At 39.9% G+C, this 18,954-nt stretch overlaps 1 protein-coding gene across 1 annotated transcript in view; it reads right to left on the minus strand.

The window, feature by feature from the left end:
- The window catches only part of SLC12A1 (solute carrier family 12 member 1), a 47,925-nt gene that overhangs the window by 5,668 nt on the left and 23,303 nt on the right, over nt 1–18,954 (minus strand). The window contains exons 12-20 of the mRNA XM_026677104.2: nt 17,855–17,978; nt 15,687–15,788; nt 14,213–14,368; nt 9,384–9,483; nt 9,184–9,295; nt 5,155–5,295; nt 2,922–3,028; nt 2,316–2,398; nt 389–532 (exon numbers count right to left, since the gene is read on the minus strand). Coding sequence (XP_026532889.1) covers nt 389–532; nt 2,316–2,398; nt 2,922–3,028; nt 5,155–5,295; nt 9,184–9,295; nt 9,384–9,483; nt 14,213–14,368; nt 15,687–15,788; nt 17,855–17,978 — 1,069 coding nt within the window. The remainder of the gene's footprint in view (nt 1–388; nt 533–2,315; nt 2,399–2,921; nt 3,029–5,154; nt 5,296–9,183; nt 9,296–9,383; nt 9,484–14,212; nt 14,369–15,686; nt 15,789–17,854; nt 17,979–18,954) is intronic.

Below are 18,954 nucleotides of genomic sequence, written 5' to 3' on the forward strand. Positions count from 1 at the left end.
GAAAGATTTAAGCAGTTTGCAATGGGCCAGTAGATCTACTCAGCAAAAAAAAAAAAAGTTCTGTACTATGGTAAGATATATGCGTTTCTTTTTTGATTATAGCAACAATTTCCCCATTTGATTCTCTATGCAAACATCACATTGACAATGTGACTAGCTTAACATTTGCAAATCTGTATTTTTTTGCTGAACTATTTCCTCTTTTTTTGATCATCTATGACAGCTTGGGTTTCCATCAATCTGCTTTTTAAGTTGCTTCTAGAATATTGATGATTTTGTTATAATAGACTAATGTGACTTGGAATGGCAGTCTGTTCTCTAAGTAGCTCCTCAGGAAAAAAAAAAAAGAAGCTTACAGGCAGGTCTTATGCACACATTATTAATATACCTTTTGGGGGCATTGCCTTTGTAAGGTTGAGCTTAGTGGCTCTTCTAAAGAATCTACGGATACCATAATTTTGTTCTTCAAATTCGCTGTCTTTAAGTGCTGCTTCTAGGGCTTGTCTCTCCTGCTCCATCTTCTTCAGGTCCCCTGTTAACCAAAAGAAAGACTAGTAGTGTGACTATTTAGGAATTGTCCAAGAAAAACAGGAATAGGATTCAGTTAGCGTTCTACCGCTGAACCTGATATATCAGCTTTTCTGTTTCATTTTCGACTGTTAATGATTGCTTCCTGTCAGACACCCTTGAATGAAGACGCTGCTGCTGCTTCAGCATTTTTTGTTCTGTAATGAAATCCTGCCTCGGGCCGTCCATAAATGCATTTTTAAACTGAAAACATGCATGCATCGGGCACAAGTATTTGACTTCTGCAGTTTGCTTCATGGTATTTTGGAAAACAGTGGAAATATCAATTGTGGGATCACAATAAAAACAATAGACAGCAGGTGGCAGCAGAAGGTTACAATTTTTTTTATGACAGCTACAATCACACATTGATTTTAAGCAAAAAACAAAATCATAAATACAAACTTAATGGCCTGGTCTATCCATGGCATTAAGAATAGGCTTGAGTTTGCCTGATTATATTTTGCCTGAACATCTGGATCTGCCTTAGGTACATTTTTTTTTTAAATAAACCCCAACTGGGTGTGGGAACTTTAGCTTGAAAATAGTCTATGAATTCTGGTTTCCCTTTAGCTAAGGTTTGACATATCAATTAGAAATCGTGGTTATTCTTAGTTCATTTGGTAAAAGTCAAATTCTATTTAAACATTTTAACGCAAGAACGGCATTGAAAATGACCTATTCCATAGGGTGAAATTTCATTTTGCTGTCCCCCACCCCAACCCCATTTAATTCATCCTGATAATGATATCTTTTTTTCAAACCAACTGCTGAAAGGACAAGATAATGATGGGGATATGATTGTCAAAATAATTGGTTGCACAGAAGATACAATGATACCCCTTAGTTAGGAAGCACTTTCTACCACGCTTCCTCATTTCCCAGTTAAGTTGTTACAGTTTGCTTTATCTTAGGGTGCTCTTGAAGGTGGCATTAGAAGCTGTAGTTCAATGTTTTTCAAACTTGGCAAGGTTAAGATATGTGGCCTTCAACTCCCAGAATTCCTCAGCTAGCATGTCCAATGCTAGAGGGACTCAAGACATAAAGGGCTTTGTAAGGTTACAACCAGCACTTGGGATGCAGCCAGAAAGCCAACTGGCAACTACAGCAACTCACATACTACAGGTTGCATTCTGCTGTAAAAACTTTCACCTACTGGTATTAGCAGAATTGCATTGTATAGCACTATTTTTCAAACTTGGCAATGTTAAGATGTCTGTACTTCCATTAGAAATTAGTACAGTTGTTAGGGGATTGTTTTTGTTCTCGGAAAGCATAACTTTCATATAGAATAGAATTAGAATAGAATAGAATAACAGAGTTGGAAGGGACCTTGGAGGTCTTCTAGTCCAACCCCCTGCTTAGGCAGGAAACCCTACACCACTTCAGACAAATGGTTTTCCAACATCTTTTTAAAAAACTCCCAGTGTTGGAGCATTCCCAACTTCTGGAGGCAAGTTGTTCCACTGGTTAATTGTTCTCATTGTCAAGAAATTTCTCCTAAGCTCTAAGTTGCTTCTCTCCTTGATTAGTTTCCACCCATTGCTTCTTGTCCTGCCTTTAAGGTGCTTTGGAGAATAGCTTGACTCCCTCTTCTTTGTGGCAATACCTTGAGATATTGGTAGACTGCTACATGTCTCCTCTAGTCCTTCCTTCCATTAAATTAGACATACCCATTTCCTGCAACCGTTCTTCAATCAATGTGTACTGCAAGGAATGGTCTGAAATTTTCCTAAGCCTTGACATACCTTGAACCTGGAGGACTTGCGATATATCGAACCCTTGACTTGTTCGAACAATTATCACACCAAATTCAAAGTCGAACGCATCACTGGAACAAAATTTACATTAAGAAATTATTTTAAAAAGTATTGAGTTACCCATATTGCAATAGTAACAGTTACTGTAAAGCCGTGACTGTGGAGTAAATTTTAGCTTGAATCAAATTTATAACATGACAATAAAAATAAAGTAGGCATCAGTGTCTGCTTCAAAAAATGTTTGCCAGGACATACTTTGAACCTGGAAGGAAGTCTGAAAAACAACGCACCAGGTTGCATTAATGACTAGCAGCAAGGTACTGTGTTTTCAAGAAATCTGAATTATTTCTAAATCATTTTCAAACTGCGCAAGCCTCTAGAACATACTGTAGGCTTTTCTCACATACAAGCATTATTTTGATTCAGGGGCATAGAAAGCAATAACCATTTTTGTCTTCAAGTTGTTTGGAATCTTGAATTGCAAGTTCAAAAATAATTTTATAAATCAGCACTTTAAAAAAAAAAAAAGAACCAAACTGTTTAAAGATGCTTCTAATTCCTAGCAGCATAATATACTTCCAAATTCATACTTACTGTATGGCACCTGTGTAATTTTCAACTTGCATTGCAGTGGCATGTCTCCAATCTTTTTTAAATCCAAGCACCAAAGTGTTAGGTTTCATTCTTCCCAAACCAGAGGCCTACCATTATAAAATACAGTGTTTAAAAGCAAGGCATGTGCAAGGTTTATCTAAAATTAGAACTAATGCAGAAATATAATGGGAGTGCAGTGATGTTCTGGAAGGATTTAAGATTAAAATCTATCTGGCAAGTGTCCTTCATGCTTGTACCCAAGCAGCACATATAAAGATTAGTTCTAAATCATCTCAGCTATAAAATGATTTTTAAATGGCAAGAAATGTAATTGACTATAGTAGCATCCATTTGCATTCCTCTGGATTCAAAAATCAAACTTTGAAAACTGAAGATCAACAGAATTTTCAGGCTACTGGGTGTGTGATTGTTTTTAATACAATCCGTGCCAGGATTTGCAATGCCCTTTATATAAAGCACGGTGGTTATATTGTTTTAAGAACCATCACGTTGGGCAAGAGCTGCAAAATGCCTTTTATAGGACAGCTACTACATTCAAGATACCCTCAGTCTTATCTGAGAGTAAACCTTATTTGAATACAGTTGGATTTTTTTTTTAGAACAAGCACATCTTCCACATCACTACTTTAGATTTCCGCCCCCCTGAAAATCGTGAGTGCTTTCTGATTGAAAAGGCAGCCTAGACATTTTTTTTTAAAAAAATGAAAATACAGAGGCCTCTTGTTTCAGAAGCATTAGTGCGCTCATTATATCTGATGGTGTAGCAATCAAATTAATACTCTGATCATAAACTCATTGTTTAATTTCACAGCAATTAGAACATCTGGTTGCTTGTATGATAACGAGCTTCTTTTCCCCTGTGAAATCCATGTTGAAATGTTAGAAGATGAAGTGTTAATTTCACTGTATAAAAATTACCTTTTGTGATCCAATATGAAATGCTGGTACTATTACATAAGTAGAGGCAATAGGCTGAGTAGTTTAAAATTTAAGTTCCTCTGAAGCCAGTGGTGGGATTCAATTTTTTTTATGACCGATTCTGGGTGTGGCTTGGTGGGCATGGCTTGGTGGGCATGGCAGGGGAAGGATACTGCAAAATCCCATTCCCTCCACATTCTACTAACCTGCTTTCCAGCTCTGTTCTCCTGTGCAGGGCAACAAAAGAAAACCCAGCCAATCAGCTGGGACTCAGGGGGCGGAGAATAGATGGGGGCGGGGCCAGTCAGAGGCTGTATTTGCCAGTTCTCCGAACTACTCAAAATTTCTGCTACTGGTTCTCCAGAAGTGGTCAGAACCTGCTGAATACCACCTCTGCCCCATTCCCTCACCACCCCACTAACCTGCTTTCCAGCTCCTTTCTCCTGTGCAGGGCAACAAAAGAACCTGCTTTCCAGCTCTGTTCTCCTGTGCAGGGCAACCAAAGAAGACCTAGCCAATCAGCTGGGACTCAATGGGAAGCAGAGAATAGATGGGGTTGGTGGGGCCAGTCAGAGGCTGTATTTGCCTGTTCTCCGAACTACTCAAAATTTCTGCTACCGGTTCTCCAGAACTGGTCAGAACCTGCTGAATACAAACCCCTGTCGAAAGCATCTCTGTTTAACAGAGGATCTTGTTCATTGAATATGGCAATGGTTCTCAACCTTGGAAATTTGAAGATGGGTGGACTTCAAGTCCCATGCTGACTGGGGGAATTCCAGAAGTTGAAATCTATACACCTTCAAATCATAATCGCTGGGGAATTCTGGGAGTTGAAGCCCATTCATCTTCAAGCTACCAAGGTGAGAAACAGTAGAATATGGAAACCTTTAGAGATTCTCAGCCATCCAGGTCATGTTTGTTGCAAAGGTGCTTTTTTCAGGAGGCAAATGGACTTCCTTGTTTTTCTTTTCTTTGAATATGTTTCGCTTCTCGTCCAAGAAGCTTCTTCCCACTTCGGATGAGAAGCGAAATGTCTTCAAAGAAAAAAACAAAAAACCCCCAAGAAAGTCCAGTTGCCTCCTGAAAAAAGCACCTTTGGGACTAGAATACGGAGTGGGTTCATTTCCCCACCCCATAGATCTGTTGCCTCAAAGCAGAATTCTTCCCAAAGTAAGCTAAACTACAAGGAGCAGCGCCCCCAGGGATACCTTCTGCATTTCCACGATGCTTTCCAAACGTCAAACCTTAATGAGTAAACCAACATTCTTGGGAAGCCACACTTCAAGCAGCTCACCTGCAGAAGGCTCCTGACTCCGTCTCTAAAGCTGTCGGCTGCCACCGCAGCATAAAAAGCTTTCCTTTGATTCTTCGCCAGCCAGGCCTGCTTCGTTGTCATGCCACTGTTCATCTCTGTAACGCACAGCTTGCGTGGGCCCTGTGTGACACGATCATACATTAGAGAGCAGCTCCGCATTATGCCCAGCACAATAGCGTGATTTTGAGGGAGGGACCGAATCGACTCGGTTGAGGGGCTGCGACGTGCGTCAAGGGGGGAAAAAAATAGACCCCCAACAAAAGATTGTGTGTGTGTGTGTGTGTGTGTGTGCAGAGATTTCATCTTTTGAAAAGAACCTTGCTCTGGTCCAAATCGTTCATTTTCCATTCAGTTCTGTGTGAGCCACTTAAATTTCGAGATAAGCTAGAAAAGGACCCATTTTTTGAAAATTCAGCTCTGGGAGAGTTTTAATTAACAGTGAAATTGTGAAGGATTAGCGGAGAAGCTCGATGGTAATTGGACTCCAAGTATACTGCATTCACCGTTATTTTTTTTAAAAAACAACTATGAACTATACTAGGAACATTATTTTAAAAACAATGTACGCAGTTCATAGTTTCTGTGTGAAAGCCTCCCTAAGCTGGGGGATTTAAGGCATGGCGTTTTTGCATAAAAGAATATAGCTTTTGTGGTTTGCTGGCAGCCTGTGCAGACGGCAGCAGAATCGGACAGTGGGGAAGAAAGGGGACCAGTCAGGGAGTCTGGAAGGGACTCGGATGAGGGCCCTGCATCTGATGCAGAGATGGGGCCAGGACCGTCTGGGAGTGGGGTGCTGCCTTTGGAGCCTTCGGAGCCTGGCAGCAGCGAGGCAGAGGACCCAGGGGAGCCTGTTCCCAGTGCGCATATGCGCATAGCTGCTAGAAGGCAAGAGCAGCTGAGACAAAAGGGGCAACTCGTGAGTAAGGCTGCGAGGTGATTGCCCCTCCCATAAGGGATAAAGGACAGGCAAAGGTAGAGAAACCTTTGCAGGAAGCAAAGTCGTTCGTTCGGTTCAGATTCATTCTTGAAGCTCTTTGTACTTTGGTTGGTTTTTTTCCTAGTTCAGTTGACACTTCTGTTATTGGCAGCACTTCACAGGAAAGAAAGGTGGGTGCTTATCTTGAGGGACTGTTTGAGATTCATTACCGGCTGAGAATAAAAATAATTCCCAGCGTTGCAATAAAACAAGACTTGTGCTTAAAATAAGCGTGTGGGTAATTACGGTCTCGGAAGCCTTGGTCAGGACAATAGCAGCAGATGGAGATCAAAGAAATGCTGTTCTAAATTGTGGGGGGTATTTTTTTTTTCCTTCTTGGAGAAGACAATTTGCAATTCTCTTTGGGGATAACTGGCTACCGACTCCACCTGCTGTCACACCGACAATCTAATCCCCCCACCGCTGCATTTTGCTTTGCAATTGTTTTGTTTCAAATTAGATTAGCTTTGGAACTTCTTGGAGAGTTTTATTACCGTTGGCTGCCCTAAAATGTTTTGTCAACATTCAGAAGCGGAGAGGATATGTTTTATGTAAACAAACATATGCCGACGAATCCCAGTTTTGACACATGGCGGTTTGTCATGTCTGTTGACCGTGTAATGCCAGCCTGGCTATGTAAAATACGAAGTTGAAGCAATCGTGAAAAGATTTCTTTTGTCGTTTTGGATTAAGCTTGCATGCCTGTCTCGAAAGGGCTAAGGTTTGCTGTGAAAATCTTATTCAGGTTTATTCGGGATTGGATTGCTAATAGCTTCCTACAGGTATGACCTATGACCACAATTTCTGTTGCTAAGCGAGGCCTTGGTTAAGTGAGTTTTGCCCCTTTTTAACAACCTTTCTTGCCAGAGTTGTTAAGTTGAATCACTGCAGTGGTTAAATTAGCAACATGGTTGTTAAGTGAATCTGGCTTTGCTTGTCAGAAGGTCGCAAAAGCGGATCACGTAACCCCCCCGGGATGCTGCAACTGTCGTAAATAGTTGCCGAGCATCTGAATTTTGATCGCGTGGCCACAGAGATGCTGCAACGGTCGTAAGTGTGAAAAAAGGTCATAAGTCACTTTTTTCAGTGCCGTTGTAACTTTGAATGGTCACTAAATGAACCGTTATAAGTCCAGGACTACCTGTGTGAGCATCAGGTGAATGGCTGTACCCTTCTGCAGAGGATTCTAATGCTAAGTTTTTGACCGCTAGTACCAAGTTAAGATTGCTAGTACTGGCCTTAAATTTGGGATACGGAATAAGGCACCCTAGCTGAAAAAGTGTAGTTTTGAATGTTATATATTGAGCGCCTCATGTAGTTTGGTTGCAATTTTTTCCAAGGCTTGGGATTTATCCCAAGGATTGTGGGTTGCTCTCAGTTTATATTCTAGTGGCTTGCTATGTTAGTTTTGGTGGGGAATGGTCTGCCAACAATGACAGGCAAGCCACTAGAAAACCCCACTCCTTACTAGCACTGATGATGTTACCTAGTTTGGCTAATGAAATGTCTGCAAGAAAAGCACCAAGCTCATTGAGCACCAAGATCTCCTCCTCCTCCTCCTCCTCCTCCTCCTCCCTGCAAATCTCACTCCTTACTAGCACTGATGATGTTACCTAGTTTGGTTAATGAAATGTCTGCAAGAAAAGCACCAAGCTCAGAAGGCACCAACCTCACATCAACCCTGAGCTACAAATATTCTCCTTTATTTGTATAAACAGCACTCTCTACAGCAATTAAAAAATAAATAAAAACAGATACTTAACCATCGTTTTTCCCAATGGCTACCAAACTTGAGATGCATGCATCAGATGAATATAAACTAAGCAAAGCATTAACAGATCATTTAGAATCTTTTAGAATCATTTAGACCATTTAGAATCGTTTAGAATCTTAATGGGCGTTGTATTGATAGCCGACTCCTATTTTATCATTCTCTTATTTTCCCAGTTAAATAGCTTACAATAGTTCATTATGCCAATTTTTATTAGTCAATAAAACTAAATGTTACTCTTTTTAGAGAAGGAAATTAAAATTAAACCATATATAACAGCATGTTATATAAAATATTTGCAGACGTATAAAAAATAGAAACCAATCAGTTAAAAAAATTGGAAACCTTTCTGTCCAAAGCTTTTATAGACTGGAATAAAATACCCACTGGAATAACAAATAAAACTTAGCTTTATAAATTAAGGGGGGGGGGGCTTTATTATTGTGCTGTTTTTATTATTTGGAAGAGTCACTTGTAAAAATAATTTTATTTTATACAAGTAGTCCTCAGCCTACCACCCCAATTCCCAAATTTCTGTTGCTAAGCAAGACTAAGTAAGTTGTTGGAGATGGTGACCCTTTAAGTCTAAGAGTTGTATGCAACAAAATTTCATTTTTAATGTATGCCCATTATTATACATTCAAAGTCACAATAAAGTTGTTCTGTTCTGTTCTGCTCTGTTCTATTCTACTCTACTCTACTTTAATTCCTTATTCTATTCTTATTCCTTATTCCTTATTCCTTATTCCTTATTCCTTATTCTATTCTTCTCTACTCTACTCTACTCTACTCTACTCTACTCTACTCTTATTCCTTATTCTATTTGTATTCCTTATTCTATTCTATTCTATTCTATTCTATTCTATTCTATTCTATTCTATTCTATTCTATTCTATTCTATTCTATTCTACTCTACTCTACTCTACTCTACTCTACTCTACTCTACTCTATTCTTATTCCTTATTCTATTCTTATTCCTTATTCTATTCTTATTCCTTATTCTTTTCTATTCTTATTCTCTCTTTTATACTATACTATACTATACTATACTATACTATACTATACTATACTATACTATACTATACTATACTATACTATACTATACTATCCTCATTCCTCATTCCTCATTCCACATTCCTCATTCCTCATCCTATCCTATCCTATCCTATCCTATCCTATCCTATAACCTGCAGTTTCCAGTTGCTCTGACAAGATAGCCATTTTTGTGAATCACGTACAGGTGTGTATGGTCCAAACTTACCACGTACACTTCACAGCAGAGGCAAAGACCATTGTTCTTCGTGAATGAATGAGCAATGTCTAACAATGCTGGTCTTGTCATAGGTCCTCCTGTTAAAACAATGCACTGAGGCCTGCATGCAAAAGACGGGAGGAGATGCATTACGTCGGATGATGCATTTACATCTCATAATCATGGCAGCAGTTCCTTCCACAACCTACCGGAAGTTTTTCACGTGGTCATCCACTGTTGTTAGTTCCAGGGCGCTCTCAACAGCATTAATATAGTAGACTGCCTGGGCAGATGACCCCCAGTTTACTTCTGTGGTACAAGCAAAAGAAACCCGCATCAATTTTAGCTTCTACATGTAACCAGTCATTTTACAGATACCATATTTTTGATCCCTTGTAACAAGAAACACCATGTTTACACAAAAGTAAGACCCCACTGGAAAATAAGCCCTAGCATGATTTTTCAGGATGCTCATAATATAAGCCCTACCCCAAAAATAAGCCCCAGTTAAGTACCGTATTTCCCTGAAAATAAGAGCAAACTAAAAAATAAGCCCTAATACGACTTTTGAAGCAAAAATTAATATATGACCTGGTCTTATTTTTGGGGAAACACTGGTAGTATTTGGTTCTTATACGTGGAATGCCAAATGCAAACTATCATCTTACACGCAGCTAGTGGAAGTAAACCTTACTCAATGGATTTTTAATCTACTCTGACAGTATATATGCAGCTTCCTTCAACTGGGTTGCCAAATTTTCCCTGCTGAGCATTCTTGCCTTCTTTTCAACCCTTCAGGGTAGGCTGGATCAAGAAACAGACATTGCTGAGATTCCAGGAAAATTACTTTTTTTGTTGTATTTGATTTGATTTGATTTATTTGATTTGTCAATCGCTTACAAGATAATAGGTATAAGTATATACATAGTTATGAATACATGAAATGGGTACATATAAGAAAAATAAAAGAAACAATAGGACAGGGACGGTAGGCACTTTGGTGCGCTTATGCACGCCCCCTACAGACCTCTTAGGAAAGGGGTGAGGTCAATAGTAGACAGTCTAAGGTTAAAGTTTTTGGGGTTTGGGGAAGAAACTACAGAGTCGGGTAGAGTATTCCAGACATTGACCACTCTGTTGCTGAAGTCGTATTTCCTGCAATCAAGTTTGGTGTGGTTTACCTTGAGTTTGTATCTATTGTGTCCTCTTGTGTTGTTATGGCTGAAGCTGAAATATTCATTGACAGGTAAGTCATTGCAATGTATGATTTTATATACCGTACTTAGATCAGACCGAAGACGGTGTAATTCAAGGTTTTCTAGGTCTAGAATTTCAAGTCTGGTGGCATAAGGTATTCTGCAAGGAGTAGAGGAGTGGAGAACTCTTCTTGTGAAATATTTCTGGACTTTCTCAACTGTGTTAATATCAGATATGTAATTTGGGTTCCAGACTGATGAGCTGTATTCGAGTATTGGTCTAGCAAATGTTTTGTATGCTCTGGTTAGTAGTGTGATATTACCAGAGAAAAAGCTACGTAGGATTAGGTTAACAACTCTTAATGCCTTTTTGGCTATGTAGTTACAATGGGCTCTAGCACTTAGATCATTAGAGGTGAGTATTCCAAGGTCCTTTACAGAGCTTGGATCATCAACAAGATCTTGACTATTCAGCTTGTATTTTATTTTCTGATTTTTTTTTGCCAATATGTAAGACAGAGCATTTATTTGTTGAGATTTGAAGTTGCCATTTGTTTGACCATTCTGATACATAGTCAAGATCTTTTTGTAGGGTAGCAGTATTGTCTGTGGTATTGAACAGCTTTACATCATCAGTGAAAAGAACGCAGTTGCTCTTAATATGATCACAGAGGTCATTTAATAACTGAATCTTGTAAGCCAGACCTGGAGATTTTATGGTACCCAGGGCCACATCTGGCTCTTTGGCTGTCCCTATCTGGTCCATATAGATTGCTCCCATTTTGAAGGCAACTGCTATCCCCCCCCAATTTATGTATGTGCGTGAATGCATGCTACACACCTTCACAGCTCTATCAATTTGGCCCTTCACACAGTCCCAGTTTTTCATGTGGCCCTTTGGGAAAATTAATTGCCCACCCCTATTTGTAAGCCCATCAAAGCAACATAAACAAGACATTGATTATGGGTTATTTGATCATTATATTGAGTTTCTTTCTTGTGCTTTCTACTTTCTCAGGATGGAGTTGGTATTTCTCCTTCTTTAACAATTCTCTCACTCCTTTCTCAAAGTCATCTCTCTATCTTTCTTTTATATCTGATATAGTTCTACAGAGGAATTGTTGAGTATGTCATCTGCACCTCTCTAACTGTCTGGTTTGGTTCTGCAACCCAACAAGACAGAGACAGACTTTCAAGAGTAATTAGGACTGGAGAAAAAACAGTGGCTACCAACCTGCCTTCCATCAAGGACCTGTATACTGCACGAGTCAAAAAGAGGGCTGTGAAAATACTTACAGACCCCTCACATCCTGGACATAAACTGTTTCAACTCTTTCCCTCAAAACGATGCTATAGAGCACTGCACACCAGAACAACTAGACACAAGGACAGTTTTTTCCTGAACGCCATCACTCTGCTAAACAAATAATTCTTTCAACACTGTTCAACTATTTACAAAGTCTGCATTACTATTACTATTAATCTTCTCATCACTCCTTATCGCCTATCCCCTCCCACTTGTGACTGTATGACTGTAACCTTGTTGCTTGTATCCTTACAATTTTTATTGTTTCCTGGTATGATTTGATTGCTTATTGTACCCTATGACTGTTATTAAGTGTTGTACCTTATGATTCTTGATGAATGTATCTTTTTTTTAATGTACACTGAGAGCATTTGCACCAAGACAAATTCCTTGTGTGTCCAATTACACTTGGCCAATAAAGACTATCTATTCTATCTCTCCTGCTTGACTCTTTTCTAACCAGTCTTACCAGATAAAGATTCGTGTTGGTTGAAATAATCTATTCTCTCTTGGCTCTATGCAACATAGTGAAAACAGATATTCAAGTGAATTTCTAAACATTTGGTTATCACAGTGTCTTCAACATCCTGGAGGTTTTATCATGATCATTTGCAGTGGTGTTGGTTATTTACTTACATCACTTTCAAGCTTATTTGTCTCTGTGCAATTTAGAGATTTTTCTAGAATTGAAGATACTGCTGTCTTACTTTTAAAAAGCCTTGCTTGGCTTCTGAACAACTGGATGCCAAATTTCACTATTAAGTTAAAAAAAAAAAAGCAACATTTCAAAAGCAAACCGTGATGTTTTATTTATGTGAACCACAACTCGGCAATAATGTTTTTCCGCTCCTTTTGAGAATCACGTAGCTTATAATACAGTATTTTATAGAAAAGAGGCTCATTAAAGAAAACGCAGAGAAAGCCAACACATGTTTTAAGCTTACACAACGTTCCTACAAGCTAAAGAAATATTGTTTATTTTGGGCAAGGGGGATCTACAGAAAGGGAATGTAGCAGTGTAGCTATTAGACTTCTAAATAAGAATAAAAACAAGCAAGCAAGCAAGCAAGATAAGGTTTCCAATTAATTCCCGTGCTCTGTGTAGAAAAGCTACAATATTCTGCTCTACAGAACTCATAAAAACCTCATTACTAGCAGAGATGTTGGTAGTCTACAAAGAAACCATTTTTCAAAAGCCTTGGAGACCCCTCCAGGGAATGTGTTTTCCCTAACAGTTGAGAGCAAGCCAGATTAAAATGGCAGCAGTCATCTGATAGATAGGATTAGTTATCAGAGAGGTGAAATGCACGGCATTCTTAAGGGGGTGGGAAATGTATGGCTCTTTGAAATCTTTTCCACCAAGCTGCATTAAAAAAGCACCCCAGAGACAAGCAGAAGAACGAAGAAAGGAAAAATGGAAATCGGAACGTTCTTTTAAAAATTATTCCTCTTGGAACACCCCCCTGGTAACTAAATTAGATGTGACAGTGAAAGGTGGATGAATTTTGATATGGACCTGTCCAACTGACACATGCCTTAAGGAAGAAAAACAAAAAGAAAACCAACTGTAAATTACCCTATGGCTTTTGTCTGGGTTTTTGTTTTGTTTTGGTATGTGTCCAACTTTTTCAACTGCCAGATGGGTTAGGGTGTAGTTCCAGCAAGCATATTTTTATTTTTATTATTATTTTACTAGCTCTCTACTCATGCTTCACTATGTGGGGGACGGGGTGGGGAGGACATTGCCTCTGCCTACCAGCATCCATTGGTATTCATCTGGCTAGTGTCCTGTCAGTGTGTGAGAGAGTTGAGGGCTGTTTGGAAACTGAAACAGTATTTGCTGTGTGGAGCAAGAAGGAGACAGCAAGGAGCCCGGGCGTGGCTTAGCTCAGCTGTTCTGTACTAAAGCTGCTTGGTGCTGTGACACTGAAACTCCTCTCCATTTGGAATAGATTTCTTTTCAGGTGGGGAGGGGGAGTAGAACTCCTTAGCACCGGAGCATGTTAATAATAATATTTGAAATACTAATGCTCCGATGGTCATTTCAAAAAATCCTGTCTTAATGAGCACCTTGGAGCCAAGAGGAACATACATACCAAATTTCAAGTTTGTAGGCTTTACGGTTCCAGAGATTTTGTGATGATGCATGAGTGGTATTTCACATCTATCTATATCTATATCTACTATATCTATATCTATATCTATATCTATATCTATATCTATATCTATATCTATATCTATATCTATATCTATATCTATATCTATATCTATATCTATATCTATATCTATATCTATATCTATCTATCTATCTATCTATCTATCTATCTATCTATCTATCTATCTATCTATCTATCTGAAGAGACTGGACAGCCACCTGCCTGAAATAGTATAGGTTCTCATGCCCTTCTAGCCCCATGAGTCTATGTTTTATGTCCTATAGCCTCTTCTGAAGTTTTCTCACCCCACCCTGAGCTGTTCATTCATTCATTCATTCATTCATTCATTCATTCATTCATTCATTCATTCATTGCCTTACCTGGCTTCTTGTAGGTCACATAAATATAAAGAAAGAACTCAATTGCATATGTGATGACAGCTGCACACCAGTTAATGACAAACATGACGCCACAGCACAGCACGGCTCCAAAAAGGGACACCCACATGTTGTAATACCTAAAGGCAGGTCTCCAGCCTGTGGGAGTCGGAAAAAAAAATGGGTCAATTCCAGATAGAGATAGAGAGAATTCATGGATGGATCGATCGACGGATTGAGTAAACGTATAGCATTGCCCCGCTATGATCTAGCAACGGTGGTGATCAGAATGGAGCTATGGGTGCTCCATCGCTCAAGAATAGACTGGACAACCGTTTGCCTTGGGTGGTATAGGGTCTCCTATCCTATAGAACTCCCCCAAGGTCCCTTCCAACTCTTGTTATTGCAAGAGCCGTGGCGGCACAGTGGATGCAATGCAGGATTGCAGGCTATCTCTGCCGACTGCCAGCAGTTCGATCCTAACCGGCTCAAGGTGGACTCAGCCTTCCATCCTTCCGAGGTTGGTAAAATGAGGACCCAGATTGTTGGGGGCATCAGGCTGACTCTGTAAACTGCTTAGAGCCGGCTGTAAAAGCACTGTGAAGTGGTATATGTCTAAGTGCTCTTCCTTCCTTCCTTCCTTCCTTCCTTCCTTCCTTCCTTCCTTCCTTCCTTCCTTCCTTCCTTCCTTCCTTCCTTCCTTCCTTCCTTCCTTCCTTCCTTCCTTCCTTCCTTCCTCCTTCCTTCCTTCCTTTCCAGTGGTTACAATGCAATATTACAGGCTAACTCTGCTCACATTGCCAAGAGTTTGATTCCTGACTCAAGGTTGACCCAGCCTTCCGTCCTTCCAAGGTCGGTAAAATTAGGACCCAGATTGTTGGGGGCAACAGGCTGACTTTGTAAACTGCTCAGAGAGGGTTGTAAAAGCCCTGTGAAGTGGTATATAAGTCTTAAGTGCTGTTGCTATTCCTTACTCTGTCTTCCTCTGTTGAGTAAACATTATTGCCAGTGTGGGAAATTGGCGTTGCCAGGCAGATTCTAACTGTGACTTTTATTTTTGTTTTTGTTTACCTGATTTTTGTTTCGAGCCTCTATGGATTTGCTAAAGTCACAAAATAATAACAAGGAGAGGATTGTTCAAGCGCCTGGCAGCTGACAGCTGGATTTATTTCACTTGATAGGATCCAGCTTGCCCTATTCCAATATATATTTACTGCCCTCAATCATTTCCCTGCATCTAATAAAACACAATTGTTGCCCAATAAAACATATGCCACAATATCGCAGGCAAACCACCAAGGAGTAAAACACAGTTGTTCTTCAGCTTCTTATGCAAAATTTGCAGTCCCCTTAATGCTAAAGTCCCTATTCCTCTTTAGGCCTCTTGGAATTATTTGCTGTTGGCAAAGGTCTAAAAAAAAGGTGAGTTACCAAATACCCTGTAGATGCAAACGAAAATCTGCAACGAGAAACTAACCTGGAGATTTTGCATACGACGCATGGAAACAAGAGAAATTGATGAGCGCATAGGAAGCCAGGAAGAAGTTGGAGATGATAGGAGCAATGGTATTCAGCTTGGCTATAAAACAAAACAATGACAAAATATTTGGATGATGGATTGTGTCTACGAAGGGAGAGGTGATGTGATGGATTGCATTACATTTTGTATTTTGTTTGTGTATCATTTCAAAGCCAAGTAGGAATAAAATTAACCTGATTTAACTTTGGTCACGAAAGGATCCAGGCAGCCCTCGAATTACGACCACAAGTGAGCCCAAAACTTCTGCCGCTAAGCGAGACATTGGTTAAGTTTGTTTTGCTCCATTTTACAACCTTTCTTGCCACCATTGTTAAGTGAATCACTGCAGTTGTTAAGTTAGTAACGACATTGTTAAGTGAATCTGGCTTCCTCGATTTTTTTTTGTCAGAAGGTCACGAGAAGTGATCACAAGAGTGATGTCATAACTATGAGTCAGTTGACCATAGGAATGCTGCAATGGTTGTAAGTGTGAAAAACAGCCATGTCGCTTTTTCCGTGCTGTTGTAACTTCAGTCACTAAACAAACTGCTATAAGTCAAGGACTACCTGTGATCATTTCTTAAAAAGAAAAGAAAACAAAAATGATCAAAGATCTCCTCCTCCTCCTCCTCCTCCTCCTCCTCCTCCTCCTCCTCCTCCTCCTCCTCCTCCTCCTCCTCCTCCTCCTCCTCCTCCTCCTCCTCCTCCTCCTCTTCTTCTTCTTCTTCTTCTTCTTCTTCTTCTTCTTCTTCTTCTTCTTCTTCTTCTTCTTCTTCTTCTTCTTCTTCTTCTTCTTCTTCTTCTTCTTCTTCTTCTTCTTCTCTCTTTAGAATGGAGTAGATACCAAAACCAAAAAGCCTGTATTGTAAAAAGTGGCGAAATCTTTGTGTGTATTCCAACTAGGAAATCACAAAGGAATTTTCAGCAGCGTAAGATGAAAGAAAGGATGATCAAATGGGAATGTTTCTAGTAGAAATCTCTTGGAGATCAGCACTGTGAACCTATTATGAAAGCAGGTAGAATATACTGTGCTGTTGGCTTGGAACACCAGACCTTTGATTTTTACAGATCTTTGAGGAAAAAAAGCAGACTTTAAGCTACATTGAAAGACTCCGAAGAAGATGACTTCAAAAAGCAGTTGCTTGATTTAAGGAGCTGAGCAAGATGCTGTCAACTCATAAAATATTTCTATGATCTTTTTAGAGTTGCCAACAGAAAGGGAGGGGGGAGCAGTGCGGCAGTTTGGAAATCGAAAGTGCATTCCATAAATAGTTTTCAAAGATAGTAACTAGGTGACTGAAGTTTCTGCCGCGCAAAATTCTAACTGGAGAGTATGATTGATAACTCTTGGCTATGGATGTGTCCCATTGGAGAATATGAATTATGATACACCCAGGGGGGTGGGGGAAAACCAGAGTCAAGGGTGACAGTGAATGATGTGTCTCAGCGTCGGCTACACCCAGGCAGTGCCGGACATGTTAACTCCCAATAAATCCTTTTGAAGTTTTGGAAGTTTGGCTCAAGACTCATGATTTAAATGGGATAACTGCCGGAATCCTGACAGATGTATATATACTATGCAAACATCTGTAGCCAAATCTTTGGAAGAGCAAAGCTTCCATTGAGTCAACCACTCCCATACCTTGTGTAACCATGATGCACCATGCTTAAACATCATGGCTTGAGTGACCCAGTGTAAGTCACAAGGCACAAACATTAACACATTAGCCTGATACTTAAATTTGGTCACTCAGTCGTTCAATGAATGGCATCTTTTCTTTTCTAATTTACTTATTAAATTTATAGGCCACTCGTCTCACTATCTAAAGCGATTGTGGGCAGATTTGATTTTGATTTGGACTCTGCTGTTTTTGTCATTGTTCTAGATTGAAGTCATATCATCTAATTTTTGTTGATCAGAATTTAGATGGGCCTTTTATGATACCTTACCATCAGAATTATTGTTTCTTCCCTTTTCCTGGTCACTTGGTTGAGTTGGCCGGCTATAGAAATGGAATAAATAAAACTAAACAAAAAATAAATGCGTTCGGTGATATTTTAGACTTAGACTGCTGCATGTCTTCCCATTGCAAACACCAAGCCAGCACTCACTGAGTTGTACCTACCAATCAGAATGAAGCCCAGAGCAATGAAGAAAGTCAGAATGTATCCTCGGATGGGTTCGTTATTTTTCCCATATCCTTTGGCAAAAAAGTGGAGCGCTCGATAAATGTTATCCTTGCAGAGAGCCTGTCAAAAGAGCAAATTCTGGTTAAGAAATCTAATTCTTGGTTCCTTGGTCTCTTGCCTATCCTCAGAAGAACAGCAAGCCCTTCACTGTAAGTGATGTACCCTGTTTCCCCCCAAAATAAGACCAAACTGGAAAATAAGCCCGAGCATGATTTTCCAGGATGCTCGTAATATAAGCCGTACTCCAAAAATAAGCCCCAGTTAAGATTGTCAGCCAGACGGATTGTATTACCCTGAAAATAAGACGTAACTGGAAAATAAGCCCTAGCGTGATTTTCCAGGATGCTCGTAATATAAGCTCTACTCCCCAAAATAAGCCCCAGTTAAGATTGTCAGCCAGGTATTGTCAGGTATTTCTCTTAAAATAAGACCTAACTGGAAAATAAGCTGTAATTTGTCTTTTAGAGCAAAAAAAAATAAAAAAATAGTACCCTGTTTCTCCAACAATACGGCCTCCCCCAATAGGAAGTCCCAGCATGTTTTATAGGCATGAAATGAAATTAAGCCCCTACCCCCAAATTAAGGCCTATATTAAAACATGCAAAATGGGGGGGAAATGGCGGGGGGGCTTGCTGTTAGGAAGTACTTTTGTTGCACACCCGGATATGGTGCTGCCTGCGTTGACCCTGATACAAAGTGCCCCACCAACGCCGAGGTCAACATCCAAGCCATCGCCGCCCGCCCTAAGATGCAAGGGGGGGAAATTAAGTCACCCCCGAAAATACGGCCTAGCCGTTTTTTGGGGGCTCAAAAAAAAAATAAGACCCGGCCTTATTATATGAGAAACACGGTATTATTTTTGGAGAAACATGGGTATCATTAAAATCTTGATTTTTACCAAGCGTGGGATCCTACCGGCATAATAACCAGTTCAGTGAACATGCGCGCCAAGCACACACTGCACACGCCTGCATAGTACTTGCAAAACAACTTCTCCTGCGAGCAATCACCATCTCCTGCTGACGCGCAGAACTCA

This window comes from Notechis scutatus, chromosome 11, assembly GCF_049901735.1.
Source record: "Notechis scutatus isolate UNSWTSFEM ecotype Mainland chromosome 11, rNotScu1.2, whole genome shotgun sequence".
Classification (NCBI taxonomy): domain Eukaryota; kingdom Metazoa; phylum Chordata; class Lepidosauria; order Squamata; family Elapidae; genus Notechis; species Notechis scutatus.